At 42.2% G+C, this 18,786-nt stretch overlaps 1 protein-coding gene across 1 annotated transcript in view; it reads right to left on the bottom strand.

The window, feature by feature from the left end:
* Nucleotides 1-1,497: 1,497 nt before the first annotated feature.
* The window catches only part of SSR3 (signal sequence receptor subunit 3), a 32,407-nt gene continuing 15,118 nt past the window's right edge, over nt 1,498-18,786 (bottom strand). Inside the window, exons 3-5 of the mRNA XM_029615679.1 lie at nt 16,222-16,320; nt 13,012-13,143; nt 1,498-1,699 (exon numbers count right to left, since the gene is read on the bottom strand). Coding sequence (XP_029471539.1) covers nt 1,633-1,699; nt 13,012-13,143; nt 16,222-16,320 — 298 coding nt within the window. The 3' untranslated portion in view covers nt 1,498-1,632. The remainder of the gene's footprint in view (nt 1,700-13,011; nt 13,144-16,221; nt 16,321-18,786) is intronic.

Raw genomic sequence — 18,786 nt, 5'->3', positions numbered from 1 at the left:
AAAGTGTGTGCATGCTTTGGGGCGGGAGGGAGGGATTATTCAAAAAGTCTGCCGAGAAACTTGCTGCAGGCACTGCCTACTCTCAGACTCGCTTCTCCAAAAGCTGCTGCAATTGTTAGTTCCTCTTAGACTCATCTCTCTAGCATGTAGGTCAATGGCCCAGGCAACAATTACACACAGAAAAATGGCAAACTGCACACACAAATTGCATTTGCAGATTTCAATGCATGCCACATTGCCATTTTTCTCTGCATGTGCAAAGCCCATTCTCAAAAAATTATGCAAAGCTGCTGAGCTGAAGAATCCTGAAAATCAGCTCAGTGATTCTGCCATAGCCAAATGATGCATAGAATAAATCACACAACCCTGCAAATAGTACACCTACAGGTGCTATTTCTTAAATATTTTCCAATACGGTTAGTATACTGTTGTACAATAACATTTAATAATATATTCCATTTGTATTGTATTGTATATTAGAGATGTGCGAAGCCTGAACCTACTGGTTCGGGCTTCGGTTTCGGCCTGTCGCGGGAAATTTAGTTTTTCCCGCAGTTTGGGCTTTTTTTTTTTTTATTTCGGGTTAGTGCACACTAACTCCCCGTTAGTGCATGCTAACATTTAAACCATAGGGGGTAATTTTCAAAAGCAGTTACATGCGTAAATGTAGCTACTATTGTAGCAATTTTCAAAAGCCATTTACTCAAGTAAATTGCACTTATGTGAGTAAATCCTATAGACAAGTCAATGGCATATATTGTAGCAATTTTCAAAAACCCACTTACTCAAGTAAAGTGAATTTACTCCAATAAACCTGGTTTTTACTCGAGTAAATGCTTTTTAAAATCAGGCCCTTAGTGCGCACTAACCCAAAAATCGAATTTTTCAGAAATTTCGTAAAAATTCTGTTCGTTTTTTGGGTTTCCCGAAACAGGATGAATTAGGCAATTTCGTTGAAATTTCCTAATTTGTCCAAAACAAACGTACATCCCTATTGTATATAATAATCAGGAATATAAAAAACAGTGTCCTTAATCCAAAATTAAAGAATCCATAAATACATTGCCCATGAACAGAATCCTAAATCCAAAACTAAATCAAAAGCTCAAAAAGAGAAAAATCAATGCCCCCCCAAAAGTAAGAAAATGCATCAATGAGACCATAAACTTTTTTTTTCCAAGATTTTTACATATGGACTTTAGAGTTCTTGGTAAATTAATTACTACATGGTATTAGTGCTAAAATAAATAGTGCATTGGATTACACTGCACTGCTTTTTCTTTAAATTTTTATAAGCAACACTCCATTTTGCAAATTGCTACTTCATAAATAAATTCAGCTTTCGATTTACTACAATTGGGTTACCTGAAGGGGTCCTGTATGGTTAATGATTAAACACTGCAGCAGGTGAAAGGCAGTTGAAAACTATACCAAGTCCTTTTTTATATCACAAGATTTTTATTTTCTTCTGTTATTTTATAAAGTATAAAATCTCAGTGACAGAGGCCAAAAACTGGGTTTATTTTACAACTTATTTGTAAAGAATAAATGAAAACAGATTTTCAAGACCACAAAAGACCAAGTAGGTTTAATCCATGCATTAAAAAACTGGCTGGTCCCGGTGCCTTCCATCTATTTAGAACCTGTGGAAAGCAGCGCTATCAGTCCTGATGAAGCGCTGATAGAGAGAATATAATTTCTGTGGAAACAATGTTAAGAAAAGTCTCCAAAAATCACAAAATGCCAACCTAGGTCATTCCCCATCCCATTCAATTACATAGAAACATAGAAATGAAGGCAGAAGAAGACCAAACGGCCCATCCAGTCTGCCCAGCAAGCTTCACACTTTTTTTTCTCTCATACTTATCAGTTACTCTTGGCTCTTAGTAACCTTTTGGTTCTATTTCCCTTCCACCCCCACCATTAATGTAGAGAGCAGTGTTGGAACTGCATCTAAGTGAAATATCTAGCTTAATTAGTTAGGGGTAGTAACCGCCGCAATAAGCAAGCTACACCCATGCTTATTTGTTTACCCAGACTATGTAATTCGGTCCTTGTTGGTTGTTGTATATAGATCCACTTTTCTTCATTCCCCCTGCCATTGAAGCAAAGAGTTATGCTGGATATGCATTAAAAGTGAAGTATCAGTCTTTCTTCCCTGCCTGATAACAATTGCTAGAGAACATTTGACCAGAGCTGTATAATAAATGGGGCAAAACAACCAAAATCTGAAATCACCACCCCAAGGTGCAGTGAATTGTCACCAATCGTAACGTCTCCAGCCACCCTGAAATCCCATGCATAGGGGATTGGTTGGGTTTTCCCCCCCGAGATGCAGGACCTGCAAGATGTGACTGTATTTTTAAAAACACAGACTGTGGGGGGTTTTTTTATTCAGAGTTAGTGCAAACTAAGTTAAACTATAAGTCTCAAGTAAGAACAAGCAACCCTTATTCAGTCATTGCCCTTTTATCTCTCCTCCAGAAATTGGTTTCTTTTAGTCCTTTGGATAAAAAAGCTGAATGTGACCATCTGAGGTCCTATCACCAGCATCAGTCAACAGTGGTGTTGGACAACTTATGTTAAAATGTTTACCTGCCCACTGTAGTAATTTAAAAAGGTTACAGTAAATAATTGACCTGCATATGCCCATTCAGAACTACACAGTGAAGTGAGAAATGGAATAGGGGACACGGCGTTTGTCTTCGGTTGCTCAATGTGTACATTTGTTTTCCATTTACAGTTTATTCCAACAATAGCAGTATACAGTACAAATAACCAAATATCAAACAGATGAAGAACAAAGACAGACCATATACACAGATAATACTTTTATATCTCTGAATGGATGTATCTAACATATCCCCTAGCATTATACACAAATGTATACATGTCACCCATCCCTCCTCCCCCCACCCCCCCGATCGAGAGATGTCTGGCAAGTACATGAACACCTCACAAGATCCTAGAACCGGACCTCGGAGTGCCAACCGGGGCAGCAGTAAAAAAGAAAAACAAACAGTAACTACCTATTGATATAACAATACATGAAAGGCTTCCAAACCCCACCACCCGATACTGAGCCAGCTCTGCGGGCAAATGCGATGCAGCGCTAAGGACCAAATATACTTAGGCGAGTATCATAAGGTGGAATAAATATATACAACTCTGCCCCTGGATAATTCTCCACTGCTACGCAGCCATTTCAAAATCTGGTCAAAGAACCCACCCGCTTCGCTGTCAATGTTTCCAGAACACTTTGTTCAGCCTATTCTTAAGGTAAACTAGGAATGTCAGGCAATCGCCACCGATAGGCAATTTCTCCTTTAACAGCCAATAAAACTTGTGTAAAAAAGGTATACTCCAAATCCGTTTGGGACGGAGTTGGCATACTTAGCAAAACTAATCTCGGGTCCCGTATCGCAGAACTCCCTGTAATATCCCAAAAAAACAAAATATCATCCTCCCTTAACTGCTGCACCTTGGGGCACTCCCACCACATGAAAAAACAGCCCCACCTCAAGCCCTACTGTACTTTTGGAGTTAAATGCCATCTATAAAGAGCTTTATACCCCATCTCCATCAAGGCAGTGATATAGAGCGTTTCTTCACAGCCATAAAACACTGCTCCCACCCCATGTCCGCCAAAGGAGCTCGTAAATGCCTCTCCCATGCCCTTGGATGAGCAAGTCCGCATTCAGTAACCCTTAAATGTTAGAAATGGGTTTGCTTATCTTGTCAGCATGCTCACAAAAACCCTCAAAAAGCGTTTTCTCTTCATTAACATTTTGAATGATCCGCTTTTGATTTATAAAATGCAATAGCTGAACTAACGCGAACCCATCCCTATCCTATGTTCCAAGGAATATTTCTCCTGAAGAACTGATGAGGGTAGAGCACCGCCTCCTCCCCATAACTGCCCCAATCTACTCACTCCTGAGGCAGCCCATCAAGAGCTGTGACATTTATTTCCTGGTGGGAATTCTTTCAGAAAGAGAAATGAAGTAAAATGATGAAACTCTCTATCCCTCACTAAAGCTGACCTCCACTTTTTCCATATTTGCAAAGTTGTGCGAGAATACATAGATAAATCCTTCATCTGTCCATACTCTCACTTCTAGCGTATAATTTCCACCCAGTGACATTCTATTGCCACCCATGGTTTTTTACCTCGAATCCTATGCCAATCTATAAATGCCCTCAGTTGGAAGGCTGCAAAATACCATGTCAAATAGGGAACGCTCAGTCCCCCTCTCAATTTAGATTGATACAGCACATTCTTGGACACCCTCAGAGGCCTCGTCCAGATAAAACTAAAGATCTTTTTCTGCCATACCTTCAATAAGTGATCAAGGATCCTTATTGGGAAGGTTTGAAAAAAGTAACAAAAACCCTCGGTAATATATTCATTTTTACTGAGGTGATCCTGCCTAACCAAGATAATTCCAGACAATCCCATTTATCCAAGTCACTAAGAATATTCTTAACCAGTGGATCATAAATGAGGTAAAATAATCTATCCCCTGCCAATTCAATGTGAACCCCAGATATTTGACCCATTCTTTAGCGATCTTAAATGCAAACAATGAACTTATGGTATGCATACACTCTGACGAGGTAGACATATTCAAAATTTTGGAATTATATTCATTCATCTTGAATCTGGCAAACTTCCCAAAGCCCCACATCTCCCTCAACTCAACACCCAGCCTAAAGACTCTTAAACTGACTTCAATGTAAACAAAATATTATCTGCAAAAAAAGAGTCATCTTATAGTTTACCCGTCAAAACCTATACCTATAATGTGTCCTTCCCTGCGTATGCATTCTGCAAGAGGTTCTAATGAGAGAGCAAAACGCAGGGGAGATAGAGGGCATCCCTGATGAGTGCCTCGCCTAACTTCAAAATTTTTAGTATATTCCCCAGCCAAATCCTGGGCTCCACTAAGAATTAGATCTAAAATTGTTCCCACTCTCGTCAGTTCCAGAACCAATTGCTCCATAAAACTGTCATTTATTCCATCCAGGAACTTAATCTCTCTAGCAAGTCCTGATGTTACATTTACCCAGTCAATATTGGGGTAATTGAAATCTCCCATTGATACTGCACTACCAGTTTGGTTAGCTTCCCTAATTTCTCTTAGCATTTCACTGTCAGTTTCACCATCTGACCAGGTGGACGGTAGTATACTCCTATCACTATACTCTTACCCAACACACAAGGGATTTCAACCCATAAAGATTCGATTGTGCATTTAGTCTCATGCAGGATCTTTATGCCATCCCGGACATAAAGCGCCACACCGCCTCCTGGGTGCTCCTCTCTGTCATTGCAATATAATTGTACCCCGGTATAGCACTGTCCCATTGGTTATCCTCCTGTCACCATATCTCTGAGATGCCAATTAAGTCTATGTCAGCATTCACTGCTACACATTCTAATTCTCCCATCTTACAGCTTAGACTTCTGATACTAGCATACAAACATTTCAAAGCCCTCCTCATCTCTATGACCGACCACATCATCCTAGGCTTAGACAAAGGACAATCCTTCCTTCTGATCCTACTCGACCTTTCGTCTGCATTTGACACGGTCAATCACTCTCTTCTCATCAACCAACTAACAGCCATAGGTATCTCTGGCACTGCCCTGTCTTGGTTTAGAACCTTCCTCAGCAACAGAGGATATAAGGTTAAGATTCATAATAAAGAATCCTCTCTTCACCCCGCGTCAGTAGGAGTCCCTCAGGGCTCATCCCTGTCTCCTACCTTGTTTAACATTTATCTGTTACCCTTATGTGAACTCCTCACTAACCTCAATCTCAAACACTTCCTCTACGCAGACGATATTCAGGTCCTGATCCCCATCAAGGAGTCACTCGCAAAAACACTGTCTCACTGGGAAACCTGCCTCCAAAATATCAAACAGCTTCTCACAAGTCTCAACCTGATACTAAATTCATCAAAAACGGAACTTCTAATCATCACACCAGAAAACAGCTCCCTCACACACACTCATCCAACCTTACCAAACACTACACAAGTGAGAGACCTAGGAGTTCTAATTGACAATCACCTAAACCTGAAAGCCAACATCAACAAAACCACCAGAGACTGCTTTTATAAGCTCCAAGTGCTGAAAAGAATACGACCTCTCTTCCACACTCATGACTTCAGAACGATTCTACAATCAATCATTTTCGCAAAGCTGGACTATTGTAACACCATCATGCTTGGTCTCCCTTCATCACACACCAAACCATTGCAAATGGTCCAAAATGCCTCCGCCCATATACTCACTAACACCAGGAGAAGAGAACACATAACACCTATCCTGATGGGCCTCCACTGGCTGCCTATCCACTTCAGAATAATCTACAAGGCCATTCTCACCATTTTCAAAAACATCCATCAATTAGCCCCAATCGATCTCCATATCCCCCTCCGATTACACTACTCAACAAGACCGACAAGAGATGCTTACAAAGGATCACTTCAAGTACCTCCAGCCAAAACTACCAGACACATCACGCTTAGAGATCGGGCCTTCTCCACAGCTGGTCCAACTTTATGGAACTCCATTCCCCCGGATCTTAGAATGGAACCCAGCATCTCAACATTCAAGAAAAGACTCAAGACTTGGCTGTTCACGCAGGCCTTTCCTAACTCCAACATTACTTAACTCCCTTCAATCAACATACTTCGCTTGGAATAGCATTAATAGCCACCCCTTATAATGTTATTATATATATATATAATTATCTGATCTCCATTTTCCTCCTTACTCCAAGTTATTGTTTCCCTGTTACATGTAACTGCTTTTCTGCACTATTGTTCAAATTGTAAAGTTTATTTTAATTGCACCCCTGTTTCTTGTTGGTATATAAAAAAAAACTTAAATAAATATGTTTTTGTTTGTATTTACATTCTGCTTTACAGTTGACAGGGATAAGTTAGAATCTTTAGCTCAGGTGAGTTTTTACTTATAGGCACTTGGACTACTTTTCTTATTATTGGGACTTCTCTTTTGGGATGCCCTAACTCTAATGCTTCATTAGTATCCTTTGAAGATACCGCCTTCTAAATCATGCGCTGCTAAGCAACTGTCTGCTTTCCCCTTTGTTCTAGTTTAAAAGCTGCTCTCTCTCCTTTTTAAAGGTTAGCAACAGTACCTGGTTCCACCCTGGTTAAGGTGGAGCCCCATCCCTTTGGAAAAGACTCCCCCTTCCCTAAAAGGTTCCCCAGTTCCTTCCTTGCACCATCGTCTCATCCATGCATTGAGACTCCAGAGCTCTGCCTGCCTCTGGACACCTGCGCGTGGAACAGGGAGCATTTCAGAGAATGTTATCCTGGAGGCTCTGGATTTCAGCTTTCTACCTAAATTTGACTTCCAGAACCTCCATCCCACATTTTCCTATGTCGTTGGTGCCCACATGTACCATGACAGCCAGCTCCTCCCTAGCACTGTCTAAAATCCTATCTCGGTGACACGTGATAGGATTCGCACCAGGTAGGCATGTTACCAGGCGATCCTCACACCCACCAACCACCCAGCTGTCTACACTCCTAATAATTGAATCGCCAACTATGTCCTAAACCTTCCTTCCTGGGCAGTAGCCCTTGGAGAGACATCCTCAGTGCAAAAAGACAATGCACCACCTGGAAAGCAGGTCCTTGCTACATGATCTTTCCTGCCTCACCAGGTTGATGCTCTCCGATCATGAGACCTTCCTCCTCCAAGGCAGCACCAGGGCTGCCAGACTGGAGTTGGGACTTGGCTACTATGTCCCTGAAGGTCTCATCTATATACCCCTCTCTCTCTGTCTGCCTCAGCTCCTCCAGGTCTGCCACTCTAGCTTCCAGAGATCAGACTCGTTCTCTGAGAGCCAGGAGCTCTTTGCATTGCATGCACATGTACAACTTCTCACCGGCGGGTAAAAAATCATACATGTGACACTCTATGCAAAAGACTGGGAAGCCCCCCTCTTGCTGCTGGACTGCTGCCTTCATCTCAAATTTTTCAGTTCCTAGTTAAGTTTTACGTTGCTATGGGAGTAGGAATGTGTCTAATTAACGTCCTTTAAATGTATTAGTGAATTCACTATATGTCTGGTAGTGGCCTATAGGGGAATGATCAAACTCTTGAAAAGGTGTGAGGAATTTCTGAGTTTAAGTAAAAAGGTTTTAAAAAAAATTAAGTGTGAAAATGACACCTGCCTATGAATTAAAGGATGAGCTAGGGGTGGGAGGGATACAAACACACAAACTTCCGTTTATTGTCTGACTTTCTGACTACATATTTAAAACAAAAACACACTAAATAATATACCCCATTAGTTTATTTCTCCCCAATACTTTTAAGTTTTAAAAATTTCTCCAAGCAGTACTCACTCCTCTCAGTGCTCCCACTGGATATAGGATGATATGATCTACAAAGCGTCACATCTCTACTCGGCTTTGCTAAAATAGTAATGCCAGCTACATTCTCATTAGGAGGAAGTTCCCCAGCCACACACTTAAGCATTGCCACCAGAGGACCTACCAGGCTGTACGCAACGTTTTGTAGAATTTGGCCGTGAAGCCATCTAGTCCTGGAGATCTATTTACCTTCAGTTCTGAGATAACCTCAGCTCTGATATCATCACTTAGTAGCCCCTTGCATTCTTCCTGAAGCACCGGCAAAGGGATATCCTTAATATATTCATCCAGCTCTGCTCCTTTCACCTCACCCTCATTAGAGTAAAGCTCTTCATAGAAGTTCAGGAAATGCTGGCCAATCCTCTCAGTATCATAAATAAACGTCCCATCTCTCTCTTTAATTTTAGTAATAGGATTCTGAGTCACCCTCTCCTTTAATCCCCGGGCTAATAATCAGCTTGGTTTATTCCCAAACTCCAAACACACCTGTCTGGACAAATCCAATTGATGGGCCAACCTGTCTAATTCCAAATCCCTCAGTGCCTGCCTGGCCCGTTCCAATCTACTCCATACTTCGGGGTCCAAGGTGCATTTATGCAACAATTCCCATTTAGCAATGTTTTGCATTAATTCTAATCATATTCTTCCCCTATCACATTTAACATAAGTGGCCCTAGAAATTAATTTACCCCGTACTACAGCCTTCATACAAGCCCAAAATGTAACTGGAGAACATACCCTGGATTCATTTTCTAAAAAATATTCCCTAATCTCTGACTGAGAAATATCCAGAGGGAACCAGACAGGGGCATGATCAGACCAGGTGATATGACTTATATCCTCTTCAACTGACCTGTCCACCAAAGTTTTGTCAATCAGAAAATAATCCAGTCTGGAATACGGTTATATGAAAGTATAATTACGACAAGTCAGGTTTTTGAGATGCCAAATATCTCTTAATCCCCTATCCAACATCAAATGTTTGAGGGCTCTGCGGAAAGAATGAGATCCTATAGATTCCTGTTTAGAATTATCTCGGAATGGGAAGCGAGTAAGACTGAAATCCCCTCCAAGTATTAAATGACCCTCTGCCTAATCGGACATTATCTCCAAAATTTTATGAAAGAAAGCTCCTTGCCCAGTACTGGGAGCATACACATTTACCATAGTGAATAAAGTATTATTGAGAATCAGCTTTAGGGCAATACATCTTCCCTCAACATCCTTTAAAGTGGCCTTGACATCAACCACCACTTGCTTAGAAAACAGTATTCCCACCCCACAATACTCATGCTGTACTGAGGCCGAAGCCAGAAACTGATGAGGGAACAGCTGAGATTTGAGTAACCCCTCACTATGCCTTCTAGGATGCGTTTCCTAGACAAGAGACTATAGAAGCCTTCAAATGAGCCAATTCTTGAAAAAATAAACGCTGCTTGCCTGGGGAATTTAGCCCTTTAGTATTAAGTGAAATAAATTTTAAAGTTCCCATGATAACATATCACCCGTCTCCTCCATTGCCCCCTGATAACGCCTAATAAACCTTGTCACCCTATCCAAATCCCAAACACATTTACCCCTTAGCCCCAGAAAATGGTATTGCTCTCCAATATCACATAATCCTCCCCCCCATCCCATAAGCACACCACCACCCCTGTAGTAGCCAATCTCCTCCATAAGGAATGACGCCATAATGAGCTATGTCACCCCCAACTCTCCCCCGATCAGTAAATCAACCTAAAAATCTAAACATGATATGCTAAAGTCTTCCATCCCCGAAAACAACTGAAAAAAAAAAAAAAATCTTCGCTATTCAGAGAATAAAGATAATGCAGCAAAAGCCAAACAATATCATATGCAAAGATGCCATGCAAATGAACCTCATGACAGTCACGTTAAGTCATCTTGTGAGACAGGCAATTGTGAAAATCCATCCACTTGGTAGACGCTTCAGCCAACGACCGCCATTGGCCAATCTCTGCCATTTAGAGGGGTCATACACGCTCACAGCAGTCTGGTAATGCTAGGAAGTAGTGGAGCCTTAGCAACGTCCATTCCAGCCGCCTTCAGAATTTTCACTGCTTCAGCCACTGTGCATACTTTAGAGGTCACCGTCTCAATTGTAAAGCTGAGCGCAAACAGGAACTGCCAATGGTAGCGCACATTGTGGTTGTGGAATTCTGTTAAAATGCCCTTAGAGTCTCTCGTCTTTCGTATAGTAATGGATGACAAGGCCTGGAAAACCTCCACTCTGTAGCCCTTCCAGCTGATGGGTCCATGCCGCCTCGCTGCCAGCATCACCTTCTCCTTTACTTGAAACTCAGGAAAGCAGGCAACTATATCTCTAGGCAGGTTATCTCAAGGGGCCCCCAAAGCCAACGAGCTCGCTCTAGCTGTACTTTTGGAATAACAGTCTCTTGATCTTCTGAGCCAAGCAACTGCATGCAAATACTGTCCACCACCTGGAAACAGCCTCCAAACTTCTGGCTCTCTGGGACTTTTCTAAATTTCAAATTAACTCTCCGAATGTGATTTTCTAAATCCTCCAGTCAATCTTGTAGCTCCCCTTGTGTCACAGTCATTTCATCACAGTTTTCTTGAAACCATGTTATCTCAGCAGCATGGTCGTCAAGGCATGTCTCTGCCTCCTCCAATAAGAACATAAGAAAATGCCATACTGGGTCAGACCCAAGGGTCCATCAAGCCCAGCATCCTGTTTCCAACAGTGGCCAATCCAGGCCACAAGAACCTGGCAAGTACCCAAAAACTAAGTCTATTCCATGTTACCATTGCTAATGGGGGAGGAAGGAATAGCCTAATGGTTAGAGCAGTGGACTATGAACCAGGAGACCAAGGTTCAAGTCCCGCTGTCGCTCCTTTACCCTACATTGCCTCAGGTACAAAAACTTAGATTGTAAGCCCTCTGGGGATAGAGAAATACCTACAGTACCTGAATGTAAACCGGTGTGATATCTCAATTGAGATCGAATGTCGGTATATAAAAATAATAAATAAATAATGGCAGTGGCTATTCTCTAGGTGAACTTAATAGCAGGTAATGAACTTATCCAATCCTTTTTTAAACACAGCTATACTAACTGCACTAACCACATCCTCTGGCAACAATTTCCAGACTTTAATTGTGCGTTGAATAAAAAAGAACTTTCTCCGATTAGTTTTAAATGTGCCCCATGCTAACTTCATGGAGTGCCCCCTAGTCTTTCTATTATTCGAAAGAGTAAATAACCAATTCACATCTACCCGTTCTAGACCTCTCATGATTTTAAACACCTCTATCATATCCCCCCTCAGCCGTCTCTTCTCCAAGCTGAAAAGTCCTAACCTCTTTAGTCTTTCCTCATAGGGGAGTTGTTCCATTCCCTTTATCATTTTGGTTGCCCTTCTCTGTACCTTCTCCATCGCAATTATATCTTTTTTCAGATGCGGCGACCAGAATTGTGCACAGTATTCAAGGTGCGGTCTCACCATGGAGCGATACAGAGGCATTATGACATTTGCCGTTTTATTCACCATTCCCTAATAATTCCCAACATTCTGTTTGCTTTTTTGACTGCCACAGCACACTGAACCGATGATTTCAATGTGTTATCCACGATGACACCTAGATCTCTTTCTTGGGTTGTAGCACCTAATATGGAACCCAAATTATGTAATTATAGCATGGGCTATTTTTCCCTATATGCATGTACCTCTTGGTCAGGCAGAAATCTTGCACCTAAATCAGTGATATCATGCTTTAGGTCAGCTACAGTATTGACAATCTCCCATTTAAAATCGCCAGCCTATCGGCCCGGAGCTCCTTAAAACCACTGCAGAAACTCATGTCAGGTAGGAGCTGTGCTTGTGGAAGGCCCCAACATTCCTATTTCAGTTTCCGGTTCCTCACACTTGGCCATAGCCCCAGCCTCACCTTCCTCCTCCTGTGCCGAAATTCCAGCATAGGAAAACTGTTTCAGATCAGTTTTCATTTTCAATGAAACCACTGCTGATGACTACCCAGTCTCCTCTTTTGAGAACCGCTTCTAGGAAGCTTAACAGATCACTAAATATAGGGGATGTTTGATGCGATCGGGAGCAAGTGTATTAGACAGCCGTTGCCTGGGATGATGTCACTACCTCCTCAATGTGTACACTTTTGACAATGACTTGAGGGCATCACTATCCCATGACTTGGATCTTAGTAAGCACAAACCTAAAGCAAGTAATCATTTCTGCCTGACCAAGAGGTACATGACCAGATTTATATTCCTAGATGAATTTTGCACATTACTAAGAGAAGCCAAAGCAATTTGCAGTGCAAACAGGAATTTTCAGCTATTTCTTTAATTTTCACCCACCGTATAGACTTTGCTGAAAAACCATAACAAAGTCTAAACTAATCCTTGCCCTCCCCATGTCTAAGATAGTGTTTCCCAACCCTCTGGTTTTCAGAATATGCACGAGATACATTTGCATACACTGGAGACCACCCTATGCAAATGTATCTCATGCATATTCATTGTGGATAAAGTGTTAGCAACCTGTAAGCATATGCCTGCCAAACCAATGCTATTTGAATAGTTTGAAGGATACACAGTGGGATTGAAGTTCTTCAGCAGGAAGAATGAAGCGATGATGACCAAGACCAGGAAAAGTGTGTTGTTGTAGAAAATGGAGAAAGTTGTCGCTTCATAGTCAGCAACTTCATTTTTCTTCCACAGAATTCTGCACATAAAATATTGAAATCCTAGTTTTTAATCACATTTCAGTTGCAAGCATTTTTGCACATTGCTTACCCTTAGTGCCCACCCTTAAAACATTAATATAAATGCATTAAGAAACACAAAGATACATATAAACAATTTTGATGTATTATATTCCCAGAAACAATGGTTCCTAAATACAAATTCACAAACTTAAAATAAATACATAAACAAACTTTCCTCTTCTTTCTAAATCTGCCATAAAAAGCCAAATGGCATAACTAGGGGTCAGCTCAGTGCCCTGTGGAGGACTTTGGCTCAATTCCTGGGTCAGGTCTTCCACTTTCCCAGGCCGGCTGGGAATCCTATGGAGGCAGTGAGGGGTGGGAGGGAAAGGGAATCCCAGTCCATTGTGCTATCGTAGCCCATGACTGCAGAGCTTCAGGAAAAAGCTCTACTGCCGTGGCTGCAGCCAAAGACTGCGGGGTGAGTGAGCCGAGCTGGGGTATGAAATAGGGAGGAGAGTCCCCCTGAAAGGCTCCCATCGCCGAATTCCAGCCCACATTCTGACTGAGCTGCAAGCACACAGGAGCATGATGAAAGCGCTGGGCTCAAACATAACATGGCACAAGTAAGAATACACCAGGAACAGGGGCCCTTCGCGGTCAGTTTTTGTTTGAGTGGGACTTCAGTATTGGAACAAAAAATATATCTGTAGAAAAATTACTTTTCACTGATTTTTCTCCTGTGTTTTATACACAAGTCATTTTCCACTGATTTTTATTATTATAACACTGAAATTCCCAGGAAAAATAAAATTTGAAAATGAAGATCCCTAACCATAAACAATCCTCCACACAATCAGAAGTACAACAATATGTAACCATTCACTTTAAACCACAATAACAAATGGTATAGGGCTAAAAATTAGCAGATCTTTATACTGGATTAATCAAAAAATGAAGCAAAAAAGATGTTAGATTTAACGTTTCCACCTTTATTTATGAATAGTTGAGAGACGTTTTCGGTCCCCCGACACGGACCGTGTTTCGCCACATGGGCTGCGTCGGGAGGGACAGAGGCCCAAGAAATCAGCTTATAATGACAGCAAGGATGCTAGAGCCTTTTACAGCAGAAGACTCCAGATAAAGCTGGACTATGCAGGAGTGCTTAAGTCAAGTCCATATGCTGCGTAGTTATCACACCTGCAAGCCGCTGAAGAAGCGGAGGCCTCATGTTAGGGACCGCTAGGTGTTTGCAACAGACGGAATTCAGAGTGGCCTTGATGGACTTTGGGATCAAGACTGTATAAATAAAATGGGTTCAATGATTCTGCTCTCTTTTTTCTGATTAGTTCTTCAACACGCTACATAATATGATTTATTTTGCGGGACGCTTTTTATGCCAGTATTGATTTAAAAACCTTGTAGCCTGCTGGCACACGTATAATAAAACACAAGTAGATTGCTGTCAGTTCAGTAAAATGATGAACTGGCTTTTGCACCCCACATTTTTTTTTTTAAGGAAAAAGTTTCTTTCTAAAAGTATTTGTTTATAAGTCTTCTAGATTTTTTATGTGATTCATTGATGAGGTCTATATAAATAGACATATATATTTATAAAAATAGACACACACACACACACACACCCCCGAAGGGTTGTCATCAGGCAACCACACTGCCGACCAGTGGCTCCCAACCCCCATTTTGTTTCTGTTCAAGTTTCTGAAAGGAGTAAGCTCACAAAAACACAAGGGCAAAGAGAGGCATACCCAGACACAGAGAGAAACAGATCTCTCATACCTAGACAGACACCCCAAACCTAGACCGATAGAATGAAACAGATACCCAGACAGACACAGTAAGACAAAGACATACCAGATGCAGACACTCCACAGAGAGACAGAAACTCAACCCCCTGACAGGCAGAGAGAGGCAGACATACCACACCTAGACAGAAGACAGATATAGAGAGCGACTTAGACACAACACAACCAAACACAGGCAGATACCACACTCAGGGAGAGAGGTAGGCAGAGAAACCACACCTACAGACCAAAGCACACCAGACAAACACAGACAGGCTCCACACCGGCCATACAACACAATGGAAAGCAGGGGGTGTAGTGAGATGTAAGAGAGGAGGTGGTGAGGAGTAGGCAAAAAGGAGCTTGAACTTTATGTGGAAATAAATAGGAAGCCAATGTGGTGATTTAAGAAGAGAAGATACATGGGTGTAACGACTGACGAAAAATAAGTGGTGCAGAGTAATTTTGATTAGACTGTATTGGAGAAAGATAATTCACTTGTGAGGAGCAGGTTGCAGTAGTCCTTAGCAGGAGATGACAAGTGGATACAAGGGTTCCAGTACTGCACTCAGAAAGGAAAGAATGAATTTTGGTGATGTTACAGAGAAAGGACATTTTAACAGTTCTGGATATGTGTAGAGAAAGAGAAAGAAGAGTCATTGAAGATAACCCCTAGGTTATGGGCTAATATACAGACAAGAAGGAGTTCTGAAATTCAAGTAACGACAGATTATCAAAGAGCAGGTGGTAATCATCAGTGTCAAAAGCAATGCACAAGTCAAGGATAATAAGGATCGAATAAAAGCCCCATGATTGCAGTACTAGCCAGCCAAATTTCTTTTTGCACCTGATTTGTTGGGGATGGTGACCCTTTAACAGCCAGCAGCCTCGGAAAGCAAGACCTCGCTGGCCCCCAAAATGTATTTCTAACCAGACGCTAGCAGGAGTAGAAGTAGTGAGGAGACTGCAAGGTCGATAGTGGGTTATGAACCCATTAGTGTCGGCCCTGTCGCAGATGCTCAAAGATCAGCCCCTCGGAAGGGAAGGAGATAGATTATGGCATCGAGCTACAAAGCTGGCCACAGAGCCCAGAAGTAGCAATTAGAGCATGTCCCACACTGCTGGCTCTTCCAAATTGATGTCAGGAGTGGGGCTACCCTAGTGGTGCAGGGCCCTATAAAGTATGAGGCTCAGAGTGATCACCCCAATTCACCTTCTCTAAAGGTCAGCCCTGGTTGAAGGATATAGTTGTCCTTTAACTTATTATAATACTAATTTACACACTAACATTACCTTTCATCTTTCTCTTTTCGAGACATCTTCCTGTTGTCTGCTTCAGAAAGTTTGCGAGTAACTTCTTTGGAAACAGCATCTTCCCTCTTCTGGGCTACTCTGTGTTTAAAGATCAGATTTCCAATATTTAGTAAGTCAAGAAACCGCTACGTGTTTTCCACTGTTATACATGAAAATGGTGTAAAAATTCGTCGTGTAATATACTGCATGCTCTATTCAGCTATTTGCTATTTTAGGATGTTCACTTGCTGACATGCTGTGGCATAATTACAATCAAGGCTCCACGTGTACATACGTACTAAAGGAAGCGCATTTTCCCAAGGTTCCCTACACTGAAAGCTGTGAGATGCCGTGTCTGCTGAATGGTATTTGCTAAGTATAAGTACTATTTTTAAATAGTCTGTTATTCTGGGATTTATGAACTGGCTATTTAATTTTATCTTTAGACTACAATCACATGGTTTTCTATCACACATGGATCATTTAAGTTTAGCCCTCGAGAAAGCATTACACTGTGAAACACTGGCCATGTTGGGCTTCATATTTGATTGGAAGACTATCTATAGAAATTTTATAAATGCAAAGAAAAATTTTGAAACAAAATTTATTTTTTTCTGCAAAAATCGCACAGAAGGTGAATGAATGAGTTGACCAGGAGGTCCGGTCATTGACGGGCACACTGGCAGGCTTGCTGACATCTTGATATATTCTAACTTGTGAGTGGTTTCCCTCTTTCACCTGTCTTAATACCAGGGAAGCTTGGTTGCATGTAACATCAGCACTGCTCCATGGTGCTCTTTTATCAAAAGAATGCACAAGAGTCCACCAATAACAAGTCAGACAAAGCTGAATTAAAAGCCTTGATGCTTTTAATGCAACTGCTACATTGCTCCCCACTTCAAAGGCAGGGGGGAAAGGAGAATTGGATTCAGACAATAACCAAAAAGGCCCCAACTTCTACAGTCTGGGGTAGTGATACTCGAGCATAAGGGAAAAAGCACAGCACTGCTTCTATGGAAAAGTCCATAAATAATGCACGTCAATCAGCACCGTCTGAACTTTCAAGAAAGCTCATTGCTCAGTAAATAATGTTGCTAGCTGAAATTTTTATGGGTTATCATAAAGCTTAAGATACCTGCATGGAGCAGCAGTTACTACCCCCTTAAGAGAATCATGGGAGTAACCTGCACAGAGCAGCCATTTGGCCTTTTTCTGCCGTCATTACGATGTTATGTATATTAATGCATTACATGCACTGCTTTCTGCATTAAGATCATTTAACTCAAAGACTTAATGTAAGTCAACATCAACCTAAAAAGAAAATTAGGTCTTACCTTAGTTAATTTTCGTTCCTGTAGTACCACGGAGCAGTCCAGACTCCTGGGTTATGCCCCCCCTCTAGCAGATGGAGACAGAAGTTTACAAACAAAACTCCGCCTTATCTAGGCTGGTGCCACCTACAGTCTGGCAGTCTTACTTAATGTCAAAGCAGATGAAGCCCCAAAATTAACACAAATGAACTATATACAGTAATCTACCAACCAAAACTAGTGGCTCAACTATCCCCCAAGCGGGACCAGAACCAGAGAAAATTGAAGAAACCGATACAAAACGGACAGGTAGGAAACCCCACCGTCTCGCTATCAGACTCACCTTCTTCACAGCAGACTCGACGGGTGGGACTCTGGACTGATCCGTGGTACTACAGGAACGAAAATTAACTAAGGTAAGACCTAATTTTCTTTTCCCTGTACGTACCCGGATCAGTCCAGACTCCTGGGATGTACCAGAGCTACTTTAAACAGGGTGGGAACCGGAGAGTCCCGCTCTAAGTACCCCAGACCCGAAACTGCCGTTACCTGATGCATGAACATCCAGGCGATAATGACGAGCAAAGGTATGCAATGACTTCCAGGTCGCCGCTCTACAAATATCCTCTGCGGAAACCTGGCTGCACTCCGCCCAGGAGGCTGCTTGAGAACGCGTAGAATGAGCCTTCAGGCCCACTGGAACAGACTTGCCCTGGAGCAAATACGCGGAATCAATTGCCTCCTTCAACCAACGGGCAATTGTAGTCCTGGAAGCCGCTTGGCCGCGCCGTGGACCGCCCCACAGGACAAAAAAGGTGATCCATCCTTCGAAAGGGGTTCGTTACCTCTAGGTAACGTAACAGGGCTCTTTTCACATCCAGCCTCCGCAAGTCTCTATAATTTGGAAGAGACGTATCAGCTTCCGACAACGAAGGCAGATCCACCGTCTGATTTAGATGAAAAGCAGATACCACCTTAGGCAAGAAGGAAGGCACAGTACGAAGCGACACTCCCGAATTCGTAATTCTCAAAAAGGGTTCCCGACCCGACAATGCTTGAAGCTCCGATACCCGTCTTGCCGACGCAACAGCCACTAGAAAGACCACCTTCAGCATGAGATCCTTCACGGTAGCTCCGCGGGCAGGCTCGAAGGGCACGGAGCATAAAGCCTTGAGAACCAGATTCAAACTCCGGGATGGACACGGAAAACGGAACGGAGGACGCAATTGCTTAGCCCCTCGGAGGAAACGAATGA

This window comes from Rhinatrema bivittatum, chromosome 9 (assembly GCF_901001135.1).
Source record: "Rhinatrema bivittatum chromosome 9, aRhiBiv1.1, whole genome shotgun sequence".
Lineage (NCBI taxonomy): Eukaryota > Metazoa > Chordata > Amphibia > Gymnophiona > Rhinatrematidae > Rhinatrema > Rhinatrema bivittatum.
This window is presented reverse-complemented; position numbering and strand designations above follow the sequence as displayed.